This window comes from Triturus cristatus, chromosome 10 (genome assembly GCF_964204655.1).
Source record: "Triturus cristatus chromosome 10, aTriCri1.1, whole genome shotgun sequence".
Lineage (NCBI taxonomy): Eukaryota > Metazoa > Chordata > Amphibia > Caudata > Salamandridae > Triturus > Triturus cristatus.
The window spans coordinates 958,805,817-958,831,422 of record NC_140593.1 but is presented as its reverse complement, the minus strand read 5'-3'; the positions used below and the strand labels follow the sequence as shown (position 1 = coordinate 958,831,422).

Here is a 25,606-nt window from a genome sequence, read left to right as displayed (position 1 = left end):
TACAGATACTTCGTTACTGAAGGTAAGTAACTTGTTCTTCTTTGTGTATTGACATACCCAACAGTTGCCACAAGGTTGATGGCCTGTGGGACCGGGAGTGTTCCACAGAGTCTGTTGTGAGCCTGTGGATATTTTCTTTTGCCGTGTGTGTATCAAAGAGTCTCTCTCAGGTTCTTGCTCCTTTTGAAGGAGAACATTGGTTTTTCAATCTTGAGGCTCTCCGAGTTCAGAATACTCCAATGTATTTTTCACTAGCTTCGTCACTTGGTTGGCGTTCAGGCGGTACGTAGTGACACAGATGGGTCTTGGCTGCCAAGGTTTTTTATACATACCCATAAGTTCCTTGACGAAGCAAGTGTGTATGTGTGTTTTTAAGCTAAATCTCCTCGGCAGCTTGCTCTGAACTTTGAGACACAGAAGTTTTTTTTACAAGGTAATATAAGAAGTTTTGTTATTAAAAAAAAAAAAAAAAAAAAAAGAGAGAAAGGCAAGCGAATGGTAACTAATTGGGGCATTCACAATCTTTTCAGTGTTTGACTCTGTGTATTGAAGCATGTCTTTGTATGTCCCACATGTGTCATGTCACGTGTGTGCTTGCTCTATTTACTTTTTACAAGTACCACAAATGTTAATTACCTAAAAAGAATGTATATAGATTTGTTTTATGTGTTTTATCTGCTAGAATGGTTTGTTTTGAACAGATCATATGTTAAGACATACAGGGCAACCAAGCATAATATAATCCGTTCATGTATTGACTAATAATTATGAGACTATCACATTAATTATATATTTGTCTCCTAATTTTTTAGATATCTAACTTAGATGTCTGTGGTTTATAGAGGTAGGACCCACACTTATTGATAGGGTAGGAGAAAAAGCTCAAACCTGACAAACGCCCCAGACTGATTAGGCTATTAGGAAAGGCAATAACATGAACAATTTGGAATGGCAAGGATCATACCCCTCAATTACCTTAAGGTAATCAACTTTAATACCAAAGGTACCATGTGACTAAAAGGATACTTGGTGGAGTACCTCAAGATATATTTAGTTAGTAACTTGACCACTGTTATCCAGAGTAAAAAAATATCTAAGAACTCCATGGGGATAGTCCAACCTGAGGTTGAGTCCGACTTGGTGGTATCATCCTACCAGGGTGGGACAAAGTGGCCTATGATGAAGCAAGTCACATTATGTGAGTGAGCCCACCTCGTCCAACTCTTGGAGTGACCTTCCTCAATAGGAGACCACAATTCTTTACGTGGGTTTGTGTATAATGAAACACTGAACTCACTCTCCTAGACCTGGGATTCCTTCTATCCTAAGGTCTCCGAGATACAGCCACCACACACAAAGAATTAACTGTGGCAGATCAGGAAACTAATAATATAGTTGGCAAACTATGACAGTTTATGATGAGTTGACACTTTGCCATCTTTTTTGTTGTCACACTGACTCATAAGAGTAGATTTTTTTTTTTTTTTTTTAACAAGGGGCTCCATCATCAATGCCAAAAGCAACAGCAGAAATAGTGTAACCCTGTCTGGTTCTGCTAAATTAAATGAGTAGTTACAACAGTTGAGTATTAAGTTATTCTAAAAAATGGAAAAAAGAAAATTCAACAAAATGAACATTATTACCTCGTCCCATTTTCACCAACACTTTCCTCATAAAATTCTAGTCTCCACATCCAGTAAAAGTGGACAATTAATAATTTAAAAGTTTCAACTGTATTGATGCTAGTCAAGGCAAAATAAATATTGTGCTTTTTTCTTGTGTACCGTATATTAATGTGGACTGGCTCTGGAAGATTAGGATTCGTCACGTTTTTATAATAGATGGTTTGAATCCTGGTGAAAATCTTCACATCTAAGTGTAAGGAAGCAAAGGCCTTGCCAATTATTTTCAAAACTTGTAGTTGGAATTTTAGTGAAAATGTTAAAATCATGGTTGAAATTATATGAAATGAAATTTTGCACTTGTATAGCGCACTGCTGCCCCAGCAACGGGGCGTCCTGGCGCTTGTACTCATACCGCTGTGGAACCCTTCCTGGCTTTCCCTGTGAAATGTCCACTCCTGGGCACCCCCAAGGTGAAGCCAGGCATCCCTAGCGCTGTTGGGGCCGTTCTGGAGATTAAGCAAGCTATTGCCCAGAGTTGCAGAGTGGGACCCATGATTAGAGTAGGCACCGAGGCGAGAATTATCAGGTCCGAGGAAATTGAGTCCAAGACCCGCCGAGGCGGGAATTGAACCCTGGTCCCGGGCCAGATCTCTGCATCAGGGTCTGCCGCTCTAACCATTGAGCCACACTTCTCCACGGTTAAATGGAGCAATGACTAATATGATCCCAAAGATAGCAGGCCCTTGGTCAGGTTCGAGGCTGAAAGTGTGTCAGGTTCGAGGCTGAAAGTGTGTCGATAGAATCATGGTTTCAGTCACTGATTTGGAGTCAAGAAAAAAGTTAAGGTCCTTACAAGCGGTTCCACCATAATATCTTGATAAGTAAGTCGTAAAGCCATTTGGGCCAGGCGAGTTGATGCCAGTTAGCCTCTTTATTGCCAAAATAATTTCTCCTTCTGCAACTGGGTCTCCAAAGGATTCAATATCTCTACATCCAACCTGGATAATTGCACATATTTCAAATAATTAACTTGCCCATCGCATTATGGAAATCAGTTCTAAATAAGTAAGAATACTAGGCATGGGAAACATCTCAAATGTCTGATTGATTAAACCCAAGATCGCTGGTAAGGGAAGTGATCTGTTTAATTAGATTGCATGTCTGGGCAAGGTTTATGGTGTATATCAACAACCTGTCAACCTTGTCCTGTGTTTCATAATATAGTTGTTTGGTACAGAACAACTTGCCTTTTATATCACCTATAAGGAGATTCTCAAGTTCCCCTCTTGTCTTATGCAGCTATATGTACATCCACAGACAGTAGTAAGCCTTGTGTTTTCACTTTACCAAAATGAATAAAAGTCCCAGGGTGGACTATTCTCTCCCCCCTAGTTACTGCCTTGGGAGCATCACAAATCTTGTCCATAATATGTAAAATCTATGACATTTTCTTGACAATAGCGCATCAGTACATCCCAATTAGAAGCAAAGTAGGCCAGGTCTCTAAATGCAACCTCTTCCATATTCAATGGGAGATTTTCAAGTACCAACATTACCTGGGCATGACAGAGTAGACACACTGTTTGACTCTTGCACCAATGATGTTGTCTTGGTCGTACTGCACATTTGCACTTTATGTTTGTTTCTGTTTATCATACTCAAAAGATTGTTGCGTGACGCATACTCATGTAAATAATATTCTGAAATTACTTTTTTGAAACAGTATGTTTTGTTGATTATGTTTGTATTGTTAATTGCAGCCCTGAAGAAGCCCGCAAGGGTGAAACGCGTTGGCTGTTGTGCTCAAATTGGGAATAAAAGAATCTACAAAACCAGCTAGTTGAAAGACTGACCATTTCTGTTATCGCCGTCCTCAATCATTTGTGGGATTTGAACCCGATTAATTTTTTGCCTTTGTAACAATGCCTCTCTCATCTTTTGTGTTTTTTAGTTGTATTTGAACCCTTAGTCGGTGGCAGGTTTCGGGAGGTGAGCATTGATCGTTAGCAATTATATGGAGCATTTTTTGAATTGTTTATAACAAACACTGGTAGTTGGTGCAGAATCATATACCCTGCCGCCGTGCTTGCATGACGGATATCGTGTCAGCCTTATCACAAGTGCATTGTGTCAGGATCGGTACACGGAGCGCCTGCCCAGACTACAGTTCCCAGAATCCCATGTGCCTGAAGGGGAGGAGCCATGGGCATAAAACGCCCGGATCGCACGCATCAGGTGTGCGTAATTGATGTATTTCCGGACTTGACGGGCGGAGTCCTGTAAACTTCTTTCCCGCGGCTTTCGTGAGAGGCGAGGGGAGAGCTGCACCTTTCGGCCGAGCGAGTTCGGCATCAGAGTCTCTAGGATAGGAGACTCCGTGTTAGCGTCCTGTTTCCATAGGTTCTGGGGTTCCCTGCGGCGTTGACGACGTGTTGGGAGGCAAGCACAGGCATCTGAGTCGTCTGATCCCAGGAGAGAGGCGAGATCCTCGACATCACGCTATATCTACGGCGGAGTTCCGGTCTTCGCCGACAAACAGCAAGTATCTGAAGGGGTATCATTGCCCAAAGAAGGAAGAGCGTGTACTACGGACAGGTTCTCATGGCCGGATGGCCATTGGCAAAGTCTGTAGTGATATGCAAAGACCCTCGTAAAGGTCTGGAGTAAGACCTAGGGATACTGGTAGTTGAAATCAGTTAGACCTCCGTTTCGTAGCACAGAGGATTATTCTGTACCGAGTTAGGTGGGGGTCATTCGTAATTCATTTCGGAGCCCGAGCTCCAGAGTATTGCTGCAGAGGTATTGGTATAACTTTCCCAGCACACCTACATCATAAACTTCCAAAGAAATTCTAGTCGGTGCTGCTTCCAGAAGTGGAGCATCGACCAGGTGTCAAGATAGACGCCACATGTTACTTTCTTAATCTTTTGTCCACTACTTATAACGGCAGAGAAGGAGACTGCCAATCTTCTTTAGTTATCCTCCATTTCAGGGGTACAAGATTATAACCCAGACTTGTGGGTCTTTATTGTTTACACGTTTGCAAGTTGTGTATGGTTACGTCCTGGAGTGGTGGTATGAGTGTGATGCAGAAAGTAGAAGCTCTTTACCATATCTGTGCCCAGTAGCGAGAATTACTGAGAGTAGGTATTTGGCTTGCAAATTGTATTATTATTGTTTGTGTATTAACTTTACTTTACAGGTTCTACTCCCCGCTGTTCCCATCCTTCCCTTCCCTCGCTTGACTGCTCCAGTCTTCCGTGCCTTTAGTGCAGGAAGTTGGTGACGTCGAGAGGTGGACCCCATATAGCGTCGCCCGAATCCTGAGGAGTGTTGGACCTGGGACGGATTCTTGACACATTGTATCCTAATGCACTTGTAATAAGGCTGACAGGATATCGCTTATGTTTGTGATAGAATTCCCACCTGCCAAACTCTAAGTTTGGCCAAAGAATTTCTCCTGGAGCTCATAATCCTCCAGCAGGACAAGCATGAAGCTGTTAGACATAATCCTCTCAAAATCGGACACCTTTGCTACAAGCCCTGCTTACTCTTAAGAGGTTATCATGAAAACGTTGGAAGTCCCAACTTTTCAGATGTTTTGGGAGCAGTTCCTTTTGGTCTCTTCTAAGGGTTCCAGGGATTCAGTGGCAGCACTGATGGGCCAGGACTCACTTCAGTGGAGGCTACTAGGAAGGTCCAGTTCCTACTGTTCAGTTAGCCCCACTTCAGGGAAAAGGCCCCTGGCAGCTTGTTGGCTTCCTGTAGCCAGACAGGAAGTCAGCCAAATGGCAACTGGAGTCCACATCTTAGTCTTAGGTACAAGTGGGAGCAGGTCCAAGACTTCAGGTCTTCACAAGTCCCAGCCAGCAGGTCCAGCTCTTATGTTCTTTCTCGGCTCCAGATGTTTTCTGATGAGCTGTGGGTGGGGTGCCACTTTTGCAGAATTCACTTACTAGTTGGTGGGTGGGACTCCTGGACACTACCTACCCAATGAGGTGGCTTGTTTTGTATATAAAAGTGAGTCACAAAGGGTTAGTTTGAGAGGCTTACCTGAATGTTTAAACGCTGCCCAAGTCAAACTACGCAGTTAGGCCAAAAGCTCTAATTTCTATGTCAGTCTAGTGTATGGCACAACATCTGCTGCAGTCCACAGATGACACTTAATTGTTCTACGCCAACACCATATATTTTGGCCTTACTGGAAAATTAACTACGCCAATTAGGAGTTAGCCAAATCTCTCATGTTTTAGAGATCAGAACACAGATGGGACAGTAGTGCCCCAGTGAGTACAGATATAAAACCACCATAATTAGGCCACAGAAAATAAGGATGACAGGCAAAGAGAGGTACTTTCACATATAGACCTATTACTTTCTGTTGCACTTCAGGACACAAACTTCAAAACGGTAGCAAAAGAAAAGTCTGATCAGTATAGTAAGTTGCATATCTCTTAAATGTAAGATCTACTAAGACATTGGATAACTTACTACAGAACCTCTGCAACTTCCAAAGTGTCTACATGATGCAGAATAGTATATCTTTCTCCAACTTATGAAAGAGGTCTAAGTTACCCAGATCCGTACACAAGTGTGATCAAAGTGGTAGAATCAGAAAAGCTTAAAACTTACAGAGGTATCACATGCACCAATGTAAAAACACAGATTTTAACCTGTAAAGGTTGGACTAGTGGCGGCAGCACATGTAAGCGAATTTGAGTTTTTTCAAATGAAAAAATACACTTAATACATTCATCATCAACAATAACACGATAGGTGTGTAGGTAAACTATAAACAAATTTTTTTGTAGCGCATGCATACAATTCTTCCATATGTGCACCTTAACCTTATATAGCCATCTAATTGTTATGCCAAAAAATACTCACCTTTTTAATGTAAAAGATGATAAAATATTTCACAGTTGCTATTGCAGGAAGAAGTGGAGAGTAGAAAGTTCCAATCCAACAGATTGTTTGCCCATAAACAATACCTAGTACATTCTCGGGAATCTCAAATTCTTGTAGTCCCCACCACTGAACCAATTTATTTGGACAATATGTGACAATAAGTCTGAAAAAACATAACATCAGCCATTTAAAATAAAGCAATTCTTTAAAACATTGTGTCTCATCATGATTATGCAAGATGTTTCATAATGCAGAGTGACTACAAAGTAAATTGCGCAATGTCTTTTTTTAAATGGATTGCAGGTGTACTTTTGCATTCTCTGTAACAGGAGCCTTCAAACAAACTTTTGATTGAATAGGTTTTAGGGTAAATTCGAAGGATCGAACTGTCAAATCAAGTTGAAAGTGAAACCTCAGTCATCTGGGTACCTTGCTTTCTGCAACAGGTATGCACTGGTCTCAACAGTAATCACCTTTATGACCAGCAAACTTACCTATCCACTCTTTCACTTGGGGCAGCTCACTTTCTTCAAAGTTTCAATAGTCTAATGGGAAATTAATCTTGAATACATGGCAGTGTTGCCTTTGTAGTGTGGGAGTCGAGACAATGTATTGCTTGATATTTTACTGAAGACCAGTGAGGATTTTTAGAAGTAACAAGCTACCAGTTGCAAAAAATGTGAAGATGGATATCCTAATATGCCTTCAGAGTTTTGTCCTACAGATAGGGCTCCCCGAATGGACAATGCCCAGCTTTAAACAAATTCTAAAAATACAAACCAATATCAACTCATTTAATACAGATACAATAGCCTTAGCAGCAAAAACTCATTCATGATTTGTGATTAATTCACATCAGTTTCTGCGAATCAAGCCTTACCTGAAAGCCCATTTTTTTGCCCCAAATGAAAGAAACCTTTCTAAAAATAAGATAAGGCATAAACTCAACCAAGAAAGTACGGCAACCTTGATTCAGCAATGGCCGAATACTAAATGTAGACGGTGTGGATGGCCACGTGAAACCTTACTGCTCATAGTATGTGAGTGCCTTAAATTGCTTAAAATACGCCGCAGACTTTTAAAACCTCTATTTCTTAAGGCTGGGGTAAGATCAGCTTGTCAGGCCCTTATTTTATGTCTATCGGGAGAGTCGATTCCATTGCTATGTCAATTGACAAATTGTTTAGCTACTGTTTTTTGTTTTGTTTTTTTAAACATTTTTTTATTATTTTCGTACCAACAGCACAATACAATTGCTCAACGACCTCCGCCCTTCCCCGGATAGTTGTACATTTAACCATACCACCAATTGTACAGCCGGAAAGTCTCCCATCCCGCGTGGAGCCCCCCCTCCCTCTCCCTCCCACAACCCATGTCAGTGTGCCCCCCTCTGCCTGCCCTCCTCCTGGTGCGCCCCCCCCATTGCCATGAATCGTGTACGGGTGCTCAAACCTTTCCCAGGCAGCCTGAGCTTCCCCCATGCCCAACTGCATCTCATGCGTCCCTTTCTCACCACAGTTCCCTCCTAGTCCCCGCTTACCGCTTCCTCCTGTCGATCGGATGTGCTCCCTTCTCCCCCTGCGTCAGACATCAGCCCCTGAAGTTCCACCACCAGCGCCTCCCATGCCCGGGCCGTCGCTAGCGCCTTTTCGTCATCCCTCCGAAGAGCTAATTGCAACCGGAGTGTGCCCTCTGCGCCTGCCCATCGCGCAAACGCCGTCCTCCACCTCATAAAGCTAGGCCCCCCCGTGATTTGTTTAGCTACTGTTGACAAATTATTGGTATCTGCTATCTAAGGGCTGTCTTAATGAATTATGAATCATTGTGGTTGTTTTTAGGTTGCTGACACCTTAATGATTTAGTGTCTAAGCTACTATGGAAATTCGGTCCTACAGATAATGTGAACACACTTATGCACTTTCATTGCTTGTTTGCACAATGGAACGTTTGCTTAAAATTCTAGCCCTAAGGCAGCTTCAGATAACAGGTTTTAAAGCATACAGAGACACCTTATTACCCATTTGCACCTCAGTCCGTAATGATTCAGTTTGTGCACATAGCCACTTTCTAGCATATTTGCACAACGTAATAGAACGTTAATAGTTTTTATTGTATATTCCTGGGAATGTAACCATAATACGTTATAAGTTCTATGATTACATCGGGTGCGTGTTAAAAAATGCTTATATGTGGTATCAATGTTCTAGTTTGGCATGCAACCATAAAAACATGCTTCTTGTAGAGGTACATATTGTTTAAAGAATCTGGGAATTGTGTTTCTTTTTATTTTGTTTTTAATGTTTTAATGGCAATGATCTTTGTTAATCAAGCAATAAGAAATAAATTCAGTTCAGTAAACATGGACACGATGTCTCACCTGATGAACTTGGAAGACAAAAGCTGCTCTCTTTCTTATACAAAGCCCTTGAGCATTTTATAAACGTTTACACATGTTTAAAAAGCAGATATTGTAGCAATTTGTAAACTAAAATAAAAAAATAAAATAAAACAAAAAATATTAAATCATACACATTTTTCAATTGATGGATTCCCCAATTAATTTAAGCAGCAGGCAGTGCATTACTTGTACTAAAGTTCCTAAAGAACAGCATCGGCAACGCTGTATAACCCATGCCTTAACTTTCATTTTTGCTGAAAGGGACTACTAATCCTGAAACCAAAAACGTCCTAAAATAAGGATGTTTTACTTCACTGTTTCCAATTTTCACTGAAATCTATAAATGGCACTGAGCTACTAAAGAGAAACTGGCTTGGGAAATCAGAGACAATGGCATATCTCCCGCAACTTTGGAGAAGGAACAAGCAATATAGCATTGAAAAATAATCGAGAGTTTACTTATTCATGCAACACTAAGAATGCAATAATGCAAATAATGTTGATGATAATATAACTGGATGAGGTCAAGGCTACAATTATTCAGTTAAGACAGCAGAACATTTGAATTTTTAAAATACTAAAGATTCAATAAAGGAATAACCTCACTTCCTGAGAAGAGATATCTGTCTATTAGGGAAGATGAATGGCAGAGACCATTTAATATACTTGGTGGCCTCCAGGAAAAGTAAAGCCCTCTGCCATCCCCCTAATCACCCACAAAGAGCCCAGTGCAACCCCTGGCATCGCCATCTGGTTTAGGACACTTGGAGGTATTGCTCAAGAAAACGCCAATGGAGCGACAGACCTGTCAACAATTCAGGTCTCCAGTTCAATGCCCTCTCAGATCTCATTGAATAATACAGATTCAAACCTTGACTCACCAAGCTAAGGACCTAGATAGAGGCAGAAAAACATGCTACCCTTGGAATCTAAGTGAATTGACATCCAAGGCATTAATGTAGCTTTTTATACCCAGGAATGGGTACCCCCCCTTATTACATGTGGGTGCAAATGACAGAGCTTCTCTACAGGGGCAAAGGGTTTGTCCGTAGACAGAAAAAAGGCATTTTTTGCACATTTCTACCATATGTACCATAGACGCCATGCAGGTAATCTGCTGGACAATGGAAAGTGGACCATGAGTACATTTCAAAGTTGATGATTTGGTATATTTCAATGGGCTCTCATAGGGAGACTGTTAAATCGTAAATCTGCACAAATTATATCAATACACTCACTTACACATTGTAAATAGAGCCTTAAGTTTGCACATAGTGTGCCAACAACGTTTCACAAAACTGCCAATTACTGCGCTTCAAGGCAGTAGAATGCTCTTGCTTTACAAATAGGAATGTGATAAACCCAGGTTCAAAGGGGACTAATAAGAATACAACCAGCTAATCTGGATGCATACACAGGGTGACTTTGTAATACTAACGCGAGTCCAAATGAAAATATACCGTGAAATATGTAATAGTGTTCTTTTCTATATTATACCCCTTTTATTACATGAATTGTTGCTGTGCTCTCATGGTTAAACTCTTGTTTCATTAGGGAGCATGAAACACTGTCCAAGCAAACATATCAATAGCATGCTTCCAACGCCAAGCAAACCACATGTGCATGCCTTAACAATATCAGTTTGAACTAATTGAAATGCAGACAAGTAACGTTGTTACTTACTTTCTTGGAAACTCCACAAAAATCGTCAAAGCACAAATTATAATGAAGTCAAAAATCATCAATTTGTACATTTCTTGACCAACTCGAGATTCCCAGCACTAAAACAAAGAGAAACGGAAACGAGGTTAGAACAAAGGAGTATGTAATGTTTAAAAGTTACCGAAGATTTTCAGGTTGGACTATGCCGAGGGAGCTGGGGAAAATTGCTGTGGCAATAATGGCTCAAACACATAAATAGAGAACAAAACAGAACACCGACAGGCACATGCATCAAAGCAAAAACTGGTCGCAAACGGGCAGATTCTCAGAGTCTGCCCCTTTGCGACCGGTATTTTTGCATTTCGGATGCATCATCCCAAATGCAAAAATAGCAATTTAAGTAATCTCTAAATTGCGATTACTTAAATAGCGATTGCATTTAAGGAATCTCAAATTGAGATTCCTTAAATGCAATGCATTAAAGTTAAAAAATTAGCGATTCCGCTAATAGGGGGAGCAAATTACCATGAAGTTGAACTTCATGGTAATTTGCAAAAACTTTGAAAAATGCACTTTTGTGCATTTTTCAAAGTTCATGTTGCGCACACACATGCCCTTAGGTCATGTGTGTGTGCGCAACATATGTGCACAGATCAATTTCAAGAGTGCAATAGGGTGTCATTTTAATACCCTTGCACCCTTGAAATTGCATGAGCAATTTGCGAGTACCTACTGGTACTCGCAAATTGCTCATGCAATCTCCATTTCATTCCTATGGGCCTGGAGGCCCATAGGAATGAATGAGACGGCATTCCTTAACTGCGACCCGCAATTTGCGAGTCGCAATTAAGGAATGTGTAGGAATCGCTATTTTTATAGCGATTCCTACATGCGTAGGCTTTTGCAATTCCTTAATTGCGATTCCTTAATAATCGCAATTAAGGAATTGCAAAAGCCTACGTTGATGCATGTGCCAGTTAGTACCTTGTCAGAGGAGGAAAACGCTGTATTAATGCTATTACAATACAATACATAGATCCTGAAACTAAAGGCTGTTTTGCAAAACATTAACTATGTCCCTTAAGGCATGTAAAATGAACTTGCAAAAAACAAGCTATAACTGTATTTACCATTCTTGGGGAAAAAACTTATATGAAGAGTGTTTACACGCAATCAGATGCATTTCAGACTACTTATTGATACATCTTTGTAAAGACAATCGCCTAGAAATCATTGCTGTAATTATGATTCCAAGATTTGAACCAACATAATTAAGTAAATTATACACAATTCATTGAGTTCAGATTTAGAGTGACCAAAACTTGAGGGCGCAGCCATGAAGTAAGGCATGAAGTCACAAAACTCTCTAACCTTCCAATATTTGATTCTCGCGTGGATGCTTCTTTCAATATTGGCTTGCTTTCAGAAAGAGCCATTCATTAACAAGATAATTTGCCAGTTCAACCACTCCCTTCGTCAGTGGTGAAATTATTTTCTTGTACTTTTGAAACATTTTTCGTTTAAACTGATCTAAGAAGTGATCTTAACAATACTTGATTACTGAAACAGCAAAGTAAATGTAGATTAATGATAATGTTTATGCTTCACCATATAATGTAGAGGTAATTGTGGTCAAACTTTATTTATTTTGCTGTATTTATTTATTTTGCAGTATTTTCCAGCATGTACATGGCCAGATGTGCGTCAGTGCTTTACCATGATAAATCATACTTCCAAAAAATCAGCTGGTACATTGACAGCAGTGGATATTACCACAGAGCAAGTTTCATGAAAGTACAATCCATGAGACTTAAATTTCAGCTGCAGTTAAACGATGGACCAAAAACAAAATACAAATTAACATTTAACATGTAAGGAAATTCAAAAACAGGGTCCAAGTTTGCAATAAGTCACTCTTTCAAATGTCAATGAAAAGGCAGATGTGCTAGAAAAATGCAATTAACATAACATATTGTCAGAAGATGCATCTATTTACAAAGCCAGCCTAGAACGTATAACTCTTTTCGGCCATTAATTTGAAGAACAAAAGAATACCCCAGGATATCATGAACAGAACAATTTAAAGCGAGAGAATCCAAGCAGTGGGTGGGCGCGTTTGAAGGGCAAATTTTGAGCAATTAGAGTGAGCAACATTGAACCAAATCTACAGCCAGCACCAAAAAGGCAGCTAGGGAAAAGCCCAGGGACAATGGTCTAATAAACCTGAAATATTTTTTGCCACCAAAATATCCCCAAAGCAATTGCCACTGCAGTGTGACTTCTGAAGTAAAGAGTTCTCTTAAATCTCATTCTTAATTACCTTGGCCTCACAACAGAATCCCCTTCTGAGTGATATAAAGAATACAAGAATCACTCTCCTAAAAAAAAAAACATTACAGATAAACCTATGAAATGCATAACACATTATGTTACAAGAAAAGTGTGAACAACATGCTAGAAATATGCTGAAAAAGCAAGAGAGCCATGAAAGCTATTTAAAACAAAACATATGCCTTGATGCAGGTGGTTTATTTGATTGCTGGGGGACTGAGGATGGTTTACCGGGCCGCCAATGTTAGTACTTGGACTTCTGTGCTCCATTTCAGAGATAGCTCTCGGCCAGGGCGGGGGATTGGGTCATTATCCGGTTAATTGGGGGTCCACTAGGTGCTCAAGCCCGAGCGTTTTAGCTTGGTCGTTATTCTTCACAGTTAGGGCGACAGATGCTTCCGTTCTCGAAGTATAGGGTGGGGGGTGGGGGGTTGGGGTGGTTTGGGAGTTGTTTCTTTCTCCTATGGAGGATTTTGTTGGCTGGAGAGATCCTCCTCAGTGTTATTGTTCTGTGGCATCATTGCGTTCTTGACCTTCCCGCTGGCCTGCTTGCCCATGGTCTCTCTCCTTGGGGAGCCCCGGTGCCTGCGTCCCCCCCCCGATCTCCATGTTGGGATCACGCTCCGGGGACGTCCCCCCTCTGCGTACACTAGATGCTCCGACCTGGGGTGATGGTTGACACTAACCTTCCTAAGGCCGCCATGCGCATTCTGTCTTGGAATGTCAATGGTCTTCTGGACTGCTTCAAGCGCATGGCGGTCCTTAAATACGCGCAGCGTCTGGGGATTGATGCCCTTCTTTTGCAGGAGACCCATCTTCTTGGCAACAACTGTTCCTTTCTTGCTCGTTACGGGTATGACAGTGTGTGGCACTCGCACTTCGCTAGGGGTTCCCGGGGAGTGGCTATCCTGCTTCGGCAGACTTTTCCCTTCGTTCTTGCCCAGGTGCATTTCGACTCCCAGGGCACAGCGGTTGCGGTTTATGGCGCCCTTGAGGGGCATCCCCTAGCCTTTGTCTCTCTGTATGCAGCCCTGTCCCAGTTGCAGCCCGTCCTCTCGTACACTGCAAATTTACTTCCCACACTCCCGGCGGGCACGCTTGTCTGGGGGGGGGGGGGGGATTTCAACGCGGTGTATACGCCCAGCATGGACGCGACGGGCCCGGTCTCCCTTGCCAGGGCTACCCGCTCGAAGCTGCTATCGGGCTGGGCCGAGGCCCAGGGTTTGTGAGATGTGTGGAGGGTCTGGCACCCGCAGGCCCGCCAGTACACCCACACATCGGCGGCGCACCACTCGCACGCCCGGATTGATTTAATCTTTGTCCCCGCCACTGAATGCGCAGGGGTACAAGATGCCCGCATTCTTCCCAGGGGCCTCTCGGACCACTCTCCGCTGCTTTTGGCCCTCGGCCCGCCTCCCTTCTCCGCCCGCCCTGTGTGGCGCCTGAACGCTTGGTTCCTTCAGGATAAGGACTTCCGGAAGTCGGGGGGAACTGAGATCTCTAATTACTACCACCATAATGTGGGATCAGTCTCCTCCGCGGCCGTCCTCTGGGAGGCTAGGAAGGCGACTATTAGGGGAGCGGCTAAAGGTCTTGTGCAGCAGCAGCGCCGGAAGCATCTCCAGCAGCTTACTGAGTGTGAGGCGCAGGCCCTGGAGCTTGAGCGAGACCCGGAGACTTTGGATGACGCCGGGCGGGCGCGACGACTGGCCTTCCTACGGGACGAAATTAGCTTGCACTCCATGGAAGCGGCGAAAACTTTATGGCGCTCCTCGGTGGCGCGGGTGTACGGCTGGGGGGACAAGAACGGTGCTCTTCTCCACCGGCTGGCCACCTACCCCCGGTCAAGCAGGATTATCCCCGCTATTGTGGGCCCCGCCGGTGAGACTCACACGGCCTCCGCGGCGGTGGCTCAATCCTTTGCCGATTATTATTCCACGCTGTACCATGCTCGGGAGCCCGGGATCCCCCTTGGGGAGCTGTTGGGATCCGGTGGTGCGGAGCTGCAGTGCTTGGGGCGTAAGGCTAGGGAGACCCTCGACTTGCCCGTTACTCTGCAAGAAATTGATGACGCCATCAGCCACCTGGCTCCCGGGAAAACCCCGGGTCCGGATGGCTTCCCACAAGAGTACTATGCCCACTACCGTGAGACCATCGCTCCGCAGCTTTTGGGCCTTTATGCAGAAGTGATAGAGAAGGGCTCGTTCCCACCGGAGACGGACGTGGCTACGATAGTCGTTCTCCCTAAGACGCAGCCTCCGTCGCAGTCCTGCTTGGACTACCGACCGATATCTCTTATTAACACTGAGATCAAAATATACGCCACCATTCTGGCACAGCGGCTGCGTCCTTACCTCGACTCGCTGATCCACCCGGATCAGTGTGGGTTTATGCCGAACCGGGGAACTCGACACTGCTTGCGGCGCCTGCATCTCGCCATGGCTCACCGAGAGCGCCTCTCTCCGTATCTGGCTTTGTTGTTGGTCGACTTTGAAAAAGCCTTTGACTCGGTGGGCTGGGTCTACCTGGACGAGGTGTTGGAGAGGATGGAGTTCGGTCCTCAATTCCGCGCCATGGTCCGGATCTTGTACGCGGTTCCACGGACCAGGGTGTTGGTGAATGGGGCTCTATCTCGCCCGTTTTCTATCGGGAGAGGGACGCGTCAGGGCTGCCCGCTCTCGCCCCTCCTCTTTGCCTTGGCAATGGAACCTTTGGCTGTTCTGGTCCGCTCAGACCCTGCTCTTCGTGGGTGGGACTGGCCGGGCATGGTCCCCGATAAAATAGCTCTATATGCTGACGATGTCCTCCTTTACCTCTCCGACCCAGCTACTTCTGGCCCTATTGTGCGTGGGATTCGCCGGTTTGGTCGGGCGTCGGGTCTCCGTCTCAACCCCAAGAAATCGGTCTTGGTCCCGCTGCACCCGGCTAGAGATTGCTTCGATTGGCAGTCCGATATTCCCCTCCGGAGGCTATCTTTTAAGTATCTGGGTATCTGGGTCACCCTTCTACCCGAGCTCTGTTGGGCCCTTAACGTGGCTCCTGTGGTCAACAAGGCCAGATCAGACCTGGCGAGATGGCAATCGCTCCCATTGAATCCGCTGGGGAGGATTGCTCTCTGTAAGATGATGATCCTTCCCAAATTCCTGTACATTCTGCAAAACACGCCCTGCTCTTTCCCTCGTCCGTGGTTCCGGGACTTGGATAGTATTGCGACCAAGTTTCTATGGGGTGGCGGTAGGGCACGTCTGGCCCTCGGCCGGTGCCCGATTCCATCGCACGACGGAGGTATGAGCATGACCGACCTATACTTATACTACCTTGCGACTCGGCTCCTGGTGGTCCATGACTGATTCTCAGGCGGTTGGGAAGATCCGGCCTACAGGCTGGAGGTACAGATACTGGGGTTCCCCTCTATTCAAAATATGCTCTATGGGGCGATGCTTCCTCGGTCGCTTCCAGATGTTGTACGGGCCCCCTTTTTGGCTTGGCGTGCGGCTCTACGGCATACCCGGTGGTCGGGGAAACTGACCCGCGTTACACCACTCTGGCATGGCACTTGGCTGCGGGAGGTCACGGGCTTGGAAGGATTTCGGGCGTGGGACCTCCTTGGGATCTCCTGCTTAGGCGATTTGTGGCGGGGAGTCGTATGTGCTCCTTCCGGGAGCTTCAGGCTCGCTTCTCGTTGTGCTCCTCACAGTTTTACAAATATCTCCAGCTGCGCCACGCCGTTCGGTCCCACGTCCCTCTAGATTCACGGATCTCTGACCATAGCCCACCAGAGGCGCAGGTGATGATGGGGTTTCTGGGTAGGAGGGGTATATCCCGTATTTACCGGGCCCTGGTCAATAACACCCCAATGGACTGGGAGGACACGAAACTGCGCTGGAAGGCCTGGGTGGGACCACTGGATGAGGCCGATTGGAGGGACACCCTTATGGCACCTAGGACGATCACCTCCTCGGCCAGGCTGCGGCTCATCCAACTGTACTACTTGCACACCGCCTATCTGACCCCGGAGCGCCTTCACCGCGCGGGTCTCTCCCCAGATGCTTCATGCGCACGTTGTGGGGCGGACCCGGCGGACCCGGCGGACTTCTTCCACATGGTGTGGACCTTCCCACGTCTGGGAACCTACTGGGGCGAGATTGAGGCTGAACTAACTGAAACACTGGGGTGGGAAGTTCCCCATGATCCCAGAATGGCCCTGCTGGGGATAACAGACGGTCTGGACGGTTCCCGTCATGAGAATTTTTTCCTCACTACTGCTTTGGTGGTGGCGAAGCGAGATATTGCTGCCACCTGGAAGCGGCCGGACCCCCCCCAAATGTGCTACGTGGAGGAGGGGGGTGGAGTGGTGCGCAACGCAGGAGCGCACGATGTATTCGGCACGGGGCTGCCCTAAGAAGTTTCGCAGAGTGTGGGGGAAGTGGCTAGGGGGTATGATTTAGGGGTGTCAATGCGGGTGGGGGGAGTGAAGTGGTCGAGGAGGGGGTGGGAGGTTGTGCTGATGAAGGTCAAGGAATGTATAAAATATCTTTTGATGCCAGTTCGCTTGGACGGTTGTCCATGTATTTTTGTATGTTTAGTTGCAAAAATAAAAATTTGTTTATCAAAGAAAAAAAAAACATATCCTTTATCAATTAAAACACAAACTCATTTGTGAATTGTGCATTGTTTGTATCCATGGAAACCTGAAACCCCGAAGTTCCTCTAACATAAGCAAAAGTTCATCGGCAAGAAAATGGCCAGAGTAATGAACCAAACTTTGAATCTATGAAACTAGTTAAAGTAATCTGTTATTGATTGAAAGAAATATATGTTAAGCTCTTCATATCAGGAAACACATATTTACATTTTACATCGGGGGTAACTTTGCATTACCATCCAATAACGGCAAGAGATTGAGCGCTGGGTGGGTTTTAAATAGCGCCAGAAGCCCAATGGATCATGCTAAAGGTCTAGTTCCTAATCTATGGAAGACCGATGCTGTGAAGTCACTTTTGAAAAAACTTCTTTGCACCCTGAAACTGAACAATTATCATCCAATTTCACTGCTGCCTTTTCTAAATAATGTTTTTGAAAATCCTGTTTTTGCTCTAGTTCAAACTATTTCGAAAGTAACAGTATCCTTAGCAGGCGTCAAGCACGTATTTGCCGTGGTACAAGCACAGAATTGGTTGCTGTTTCAGCATTGGTTGATTTACTTCTAACAGTGGAAGAAGGCAGTGTTATAGTCTTGGTGCACCTCAATTTGTCAGTGGCCTTTAGCACTTGTGATCATTCTATATTAGTCTCCAGGTGTGCTGATCTAGATTTCTATGGAAGATTTCTAAAATGGCTCACTCCATTCTTTACAGACCTTGAAAAACGATGTTGATTCCATCATATTGAGCAGACCCCTGGTGGGATGTTCCTCAAGGTTCCATTTTGTCATCTATCTTATTTAACATCTATATGCTACCACTGGACAAATTATTACAAGATCATAGAACCTTATTTTACATGAACGCCGACGACACCCAACTGATTTTCACTCTAAATAATGGAAATTCATCTTGGCTAACTCCCTTTCCTTGGGGATGAAAGTCAACACATTTTAGAAAATTCAACCTGATAAAGCTGGAATTCTGCTTGTGCCTTCGTACACTGCTTTTTCGACTATGGACTTTGCCTCTGACAATGGGAACTTGCCTGTCACTTTATTTTTTAGGTTGAATTCCAGGCAAATTCGTTTACATGGTGTGGCATCCAGCAGCGAAAAAAATCTTCTATAACAGCACTGGGCTTTGTCTAGCCATATGACAGTGTTGGTAAAAACTTGGAGTCGATGACTCAACATTTTGAAGACAAATCCAGCCCTCATTTGTTTCAGCAGTCTTTGGATGGTCATTGTTGCTGCCATTACTTTCATTCCCTCGAGCTGGGCACGGTGTGAGCCACACTGGCTATAGAGAATGCCTTGATATTTAAAGGTAGCTACTGGCTCAATATCCACCAGATCCAGGGTAAAATAGATTTTGTTTTACTTTCTTTCGCCCATAAACCAATAATTTTGACTCTGAGGTGTTAATAGAGATCTTATTGACAGTACAGTAGTGAAACAAGGCCTTTAAGGACCTTTGCATGCCAACAGAGTTATGATTAAATAGAATAGTGTTGTCTGCATATTGCAGACATTGTAGATGAGTCCGCAAATTTGGGTGGAAAGTAGTTTGATCCAGCTAGTGTGTTGTTTAGGTCGGCCAAATAGAGATTAAATAATAAAGGGGGCAGTATGCATCTTTTTTTCAGCCCTTTGTTGGTCCAGATCTTTTGTATCACTCTATTGGCGGAGACCTTGACTCTACACCAAGTTTTAACATATAGGCTAATAATTGCCCTCAGCAGCGAAGACGGGATACCCCAATTGGGAAGCTTTCGCCAGAAGCCTTGATCTGTCCACTTTATCAAAGGCAGTGGTGTGGTGAATAAAGGCAGCATGTAGTGTTGGCGCATGAGGTTTATTTACTGCCTCAATCAAAGAAAAAAGTATCATCAGATTATCCTCAGTTCTACAGCCCTGACTGAACCAAGATTGAGTAATCTGTATTAGTGCATTTGCAATTTCCCATTCTTTGAGTTCTAAATTGAGGACTTTTGCATAACATTTCCCGTCTATGTCAGGCAGGGCTATTAATCTGAAATTTGCTCAGCTCCCACAGTTTTTGACTTGTATGCTTTCTTATTTTTATTTTGTCGGTAAATACGCAGGCGATTATTCAACTTCTGCTTGAACATTCGTAATTCCATCGATGATTGCAAGAATGGATGCGCCTTAGGAGGGCATAACGCTAGAGTGGGTAGAGAGAGAACTGATTTAACAGCATTGGGAATACTGCGACGGGGATGAGACCTTGCACAACAAGCCTGCTGTGAGGAATTTCTTTAATACTTTAACTTTTTCAGCTGGAATATTGGCACTCCACTTTATCCTATGAAGACCACTGGCATCATCTTGGAAACCTATCTCTTCAACCAAGGGCCATCTCAGCATGCTCGTGGAGAGAGCAAACTAACACTGTGTGATCACTTATCAAACCAGGAATCACCTCAAAGCAACTCACTTGGTTAAAGTTCTGGGCTGACACCCAAACATAATCTACTAATGATAAAGCATTTTGTAAGATAAATGTGCAGGCTGAAGAGTTGTCAAGGGGGCTTCTGCCAATTAATGTTCTTAGACCAAGTTGGTTAAGGAAAGTCCAATCCAATCTAATCAGCTTTATTCGACAAAAGTCATAAAAGTTGGTTAAGGAAAGTAGCGAGTCTCTCCCATGCCACATCCTTGTTGATTTTACCCTGTGTAATTTCAGGAATGGACCAGGCGGTGTCCTCCTCTTGGACCCAAATCGATGGCACAGCTGATACTAAAAGAAATACATTAAAGTCACCAGTGAGTAGACACATAGCCTCCAGATGCTGCTCTCTTAAAGATCTGGTGGTATTTACCACTTCCGCCACTGCTATTCTTTTCTTTGGCTGCTTTGGGTTGATATAAATACATTCTATGATGATTTGTAGCATGCCACTAGAGTTTGTTTTGTTGGGCGATACTAACTTTATAAATATACAAGTACTGAGGCTGCTGGCAAAGACCACATTGTTTGTTGCCAGTACTTTCTGGATTAGAATGGATACCCCACCTGAGGGATGGTTCAGCTGATGCAAAGAATTCAAGATGATCCGGCCATGCTGCCGGGGCTAGTTGTCATTCTTACTCATGTTCTTGGCTACATCATCATTGGCAAACAAGGATTTTAAGCCCTGAATATTCCAGGAGCAGAACTGCAGTGTTGTTAGGCGTGTTGAGGGAGGTCTGTTGGAAATCAGATTTCAAGGATTACCAAGCACCATTCAGTTCGGGTTGTTTAACATCCAGTATACCCTTGTGTTGCTGGAAAATCCTTTGAAACCTATAGTGGCTCAGTCCTCAGCCTTATATTTTCTGGGCCTGTTGTACAACTAAGAATGAGCTCTTATAAGGCGAGTTGGAACAGGTTTTGGCCAGGATCCAAGGATATGTTTGGGGTGACGGTTTACCATATAAAATACCCCATTGTGACAGCACATTTGCTTGTGCCTCAATCTTTCTTGCAACCTCTGGGTGACTAAACTGCACTTTAGTACCTTCTCTTGGATTAACATGGGAGCCAAGAACCAAGGCGATGTATTCAATCTCTTGACTCAATCCTATCCATGCCAAGAAGTGAGGAAAATAAGTTTAAAATATTCCTTCAGTTAAGGATGTCTTCGGGTACACAGGAGGCATATTCTAGGTGGAGATTTAATGTAGCCTCCCCCTGTGATTTGTTCCCTAGGGACCGATACTTCTCAAGTTGTCGGGGCGTACCTCTCTGTCCCAAGACTCCCCTTGAGGGTTTGCGTCCCTGGTGTGGGAACTGCCACCTCCCAATATAGCGGCTGAATCATCTTTGCTCCGGCATGCCAGTCACGATGACCTTCAACCCTCCTACTCCAGAGAGAGAAGCAGACGCTATTAGGTTTACATTTCTTATTTCACCTGACTCCGGAGGTGTGCAGATTACTGAAGGCCCCCACCTGTCAGTGTTTCTTTCCATGTCAGCTGGGGCAGTTTGACATTCTTTGGAGGATCTTAATCACTCAGGACTGGTTTTGGGTTTAGCTGTCTCACTAATTGGCAACCCCAGTTTTGCTTTAGTGCCAGGATGCCCAGTCTGAAGGGGTATTGCCATTACATCAGCAAATGACATCATACGCCTATTGCCATGGGCTATTTGTTCCAGTGATTCTTTATTTAGGACCATCAGTGCATTTCCTCTCTTGTAAACTTTGAAGTAATTTCCAGGGGATGCATTGTGTTTTTTTTGTTGAGATTTGGTAAAGCTTGGGTAATATTTCTGAGTGGCTCTCGTACAGCCGTTTAGCCTTTTGGTAAGTTTCCAAATGTGCTTTTGGTTTTTCCTTGAAAGGGTGATGGGTGCAATGTTGGTTGGTGTCACTCTCTTTGGGAGGTGAAGTTTGAACAACTGGGACATCGGTCTCAGTTTCTCCCTCTAGCTTGGGCGGGGATCCCGCAGTGGTAACAAGACTTAAAGGAGAATCTGTTGAGGGAACTGTTAGAGGAGACTTAGGCTTGGCAGTTGGTTTGTATTATTAAACCAGTTCTGCCATAATTGCAGGGAGGGCTGAGATTTTCCCTAGTAGGTGGGAACAGTCGGGTATCTAAGTTCTTGACATGCTTGGCAGGCGACAGTAGGATGTTTATTTGTATGTCTAACTTTTCTGCATGCATTAATGATGCTTGGCCTATCGTCATGAGGGCGTTGTCCATTGTATCCCACAAAACAAAGCCATTTTTGGCTTGATACGTGTCACTGTTAAGCTCATGGTCTGTAAAAGATGATTTCCAATTTGAAAGACTCTACTGTGTTAGATAATGACTGGCTCATTAACTGGCTCATTAACGGGACTCATAACAAGGCTGTGGAAATTGGCTAAGGTTCTTTTCTAAGGATCCTCAATGTCCTGTAAAAATCTTGCTGCCATCCGGATTCAAAAGGCAAACAGGGTCCAAGATACTGATAATCTCATCGTCCTCAATATATTGGTCATCAGTGATTCCCTGGTGCATTTGATTTTGATTTACAGGGTGATGCCGCCCTCTTTTATACTTTAACAACTGGCAATCTGCGTGCCCCGGCCTTACAGGAGGCTAAGGAGTGCTTGCCTCTTTTGTAGCAGGAGCTTTTGCTCCAAGGGCTTGACAGAGGCACTCTGTCTTTGGGGCCATAGATAAGTAAGAGTAGTTGAAGTTTTTGGTCACCACTATCTGAATTTCAGGCGAAAAAGGACATGGAGGTTTAAAGGTTAGACTTTCTGGTGAGTGATCCATTGAGCTTGCTTCCCTTAAGGCGTTACTGATACCATTTTCCATTGAAGAGGCTATCTTCTCTGGAACTACCTCAGATGCTCTATAGAACCTTTGTACACACTCAGCACTGTTGTTCCGGTCGTACCAAACAGGCAAAACTCTTGTAAAAGATTTATCATCTATCGTTTGCCCCATGCCCTCTCCCAAAGGGACGTCTTCCTGCTTACAGTTATCGGAGTCATGCCGCCGAAGTATGCCACCACTAACTTTAGTGAATGGTGTTCAGTGTGTTTTGAAAATAAGCAGGAGCGCAACGATAGCCCCCAAACTGCACCCAGGCCTTGCAGGCTTCCTCCACGGGCCACCGGGCTCACACTTATGGGGGCTGAGTAAGCCCTAATTCGAACTCCACCTGCACCAGTTAGTGCCTGCACCTTACAGTTCCTACAGCTGCCTTTCACAATAGCTAACTGAAGTCAGGCCCTAGCTAAACTCTTTCTGCACCCCAGTATTAATTATATGTACTCTTAGCAGTAGTCAGAGGCAGGCAATAAGGCTGGGAACTGGCGAGTGGAAAGTGGCAGTGGGGGTGAAGCTAATAAGTGGATACAAGGGGGTACTGTGACACTGGCCAATGTGGGTACAGTCTGTACACTCTCTTTAATGCCTGGGTAGGCAGTCACCAGAGCTGCACTAGTCTTTTCTAACCCCTGTCCTTGCGGTGGTTCTCTCAGCCTTAAAGCAGCACCTCCAGTGCTGCCACGCCTCTCCTGAGTATTATTCCCCAACAGAATACAGGGGAGGGGCACGAGCATGCTGTTGCGAAAGGTAGCAGGGAGGCTATAATGGTTTGGATTTCTTAGGGACGAAAGTAAAGAATATCTGTGAAGAAAGGTCCAAAGTCAGAGCCTCAAGCCCTTCACCGCCTTTGGGAGCCGGCTCCCTTATCAGAGGGTGAGGCTGAATCAAACCCCCTGTGTCACTGAAGCAGTACCGTAGTGAGCGAATAAGCCACTCTTACTTGTCCGGACCGCAGCGATTCTCGGGCACCCTCAGACGGGTGGAAGAAGACCGATGGCCGAGATACCTGGATGCAGCCTGAAACTCTCCAGATGGCTGCAACACTGTGTAGGGTCACGGCGGGCCAGGAACTGAGAACTCTGACCTCTTCTACCTCCAGCGGCGGCAGCATGTCAGCACTTATACCTCGTAAAGCAGGAAACCCGGCCAATTTGCTAGGGTTGCCAAGTTTGAAGAGGTATACAGAAACTAGCAAACACAGTGAAATAGGAGAAGTCAAGGAGGTGCACTACCTTTGAACAATTGACCATTTCTAGTGAAATTCAGAATTCCGTTTTTTTATCTGTTTCAGAATGTAACTAGAACAAAAGTCTTTTGGGGAATTTTAATTTTTGCAACAAATCACTTCCTGATCTTAGTGAACAATCACTACTTTCGTTTAAACCTCTTTTTAATTGGACATACACACACACAAAACAATACCAGACTACAGAGTTATCACCAAGATACAAACAGCAAAATACTGACCTAAGTCCAAAAACAAACAGCCCATATTAATGGTCGAGCTGCACATGGTATATATCTGTAAAGTTGATGCAACTCTGCTAATAAATGTCTGTAATGGTTTGATTACCTGCGATAAATTCGATTAAAAAGAATTTAAAAAAAAAAAAGATTACTACAAACAAGTTACTTACCTTCTGTGCCATTTTTTCTAGTGGATAACTGACCACAGATTATTCAGCTTTAAAGTATCCCAGGCACCAGACAAGACTGGATGTGGAAAACTTCACACAGAAATGATTACAGTGTCATGTAACTAAACAGCTCTGTAATTTGCAGAGCCATATGTAGGTGCCAGCCCTGCAGGCTGATGTGAGTTTCTTTGTCTTTTTACTTTCTCGCCCTCAGACACAGATAATTGTAAACAAATTGTAGGTGACTGTGTGCAGAAATACAACCTGAGACCATATTACATTATACAGAAGTGCACTCCATAGAAAGAGGAGGAAGAGAAAGCCCCAAGAATTCTGCAGTTAGATAGTCTATCTGCCAAAAATAGCGCAAGTAACTTGTTAATCTGCTGAATACTTTTAACAGCCGATTGCTCACCTTTAGAATAGATACTATCGCAGTAATTTCCAAAGACTGAGGGTTTGAGGAGTTGACTCAAACTAAGACGATATGCATGGTCATAAAGGTAAAATAGCCCTCTCTGCAGACCTGGCTGTTAAGGCAGTAGTACTTCATACATATATGGACCTGCAACCATGTTGCAGCCTGGCAGATGTCGAGGACAGGCATTCCCCATGCTGCCATGGTTGTGACTGTACAAAAGGGGGTGGTGATGGATGGAGCATCAGAACCAATCAAACACTCACACCCAGTCAATAGATCTGGGTTTGATCCATCACCGTTCTTTAGCCCACTCTGCCACCCCAGTTCATACATGGCCTTATGCAAATCAGTCTGACCCTGTGCCTCATGGGAACAGTCCAGCCCGAACTGCCAAGCCATGCCTTCCCTGGACCGGAACCAAGCTTCCTAGGACCGGTTTCTGGCATTTCAGCAGTCTTCAGCCAGGCTTGCTTGAATCCAGTGGCAAAGTGAGCAATTCCCCATGCTATTCACTCACGTCTGAGCATACCCTGCCAACTTATGGCGAACAAAGCAGTACAAAAGGGGGTGGTGATGGACAGAGCATCAGAACCAATCAAACACTCACACCCAGTCAACAGATCTGGGTTTGATCCATCACCGTTCTTTAGC

General features: G+C 44.4%; 1 protein-coding gene across 2 annotated transcripts in view; it reads right to left on the bottom strand.

Moving 5' to 3' along the window:
• The window catches only part of TMC7 (transmembrane channel like 7), a 261,682-nt gene that overhangs the window by 60,413 nt on the left and 175,663 nt on the right, over positions 1-25,606 (bottom strand). For both annotated transcript variants that reach the window (XM_085628843.1, XM_085628844.1), the window contains exons 11-12: positions 10,615-10,712; positions 6,513-6,696 (exon numbers count right to left, since the gene is read on the bottom strand). In XM_085628843.1, coding sequence (XP_085484969.1) covers positions 6,513-6,696; positions 10,615-10,712 — 282 coding nt within the window. The remainder of the gene's footprint in view (positions 1-6,512; positions 6,697-10,614; positions 10,713-25,606) is intronic.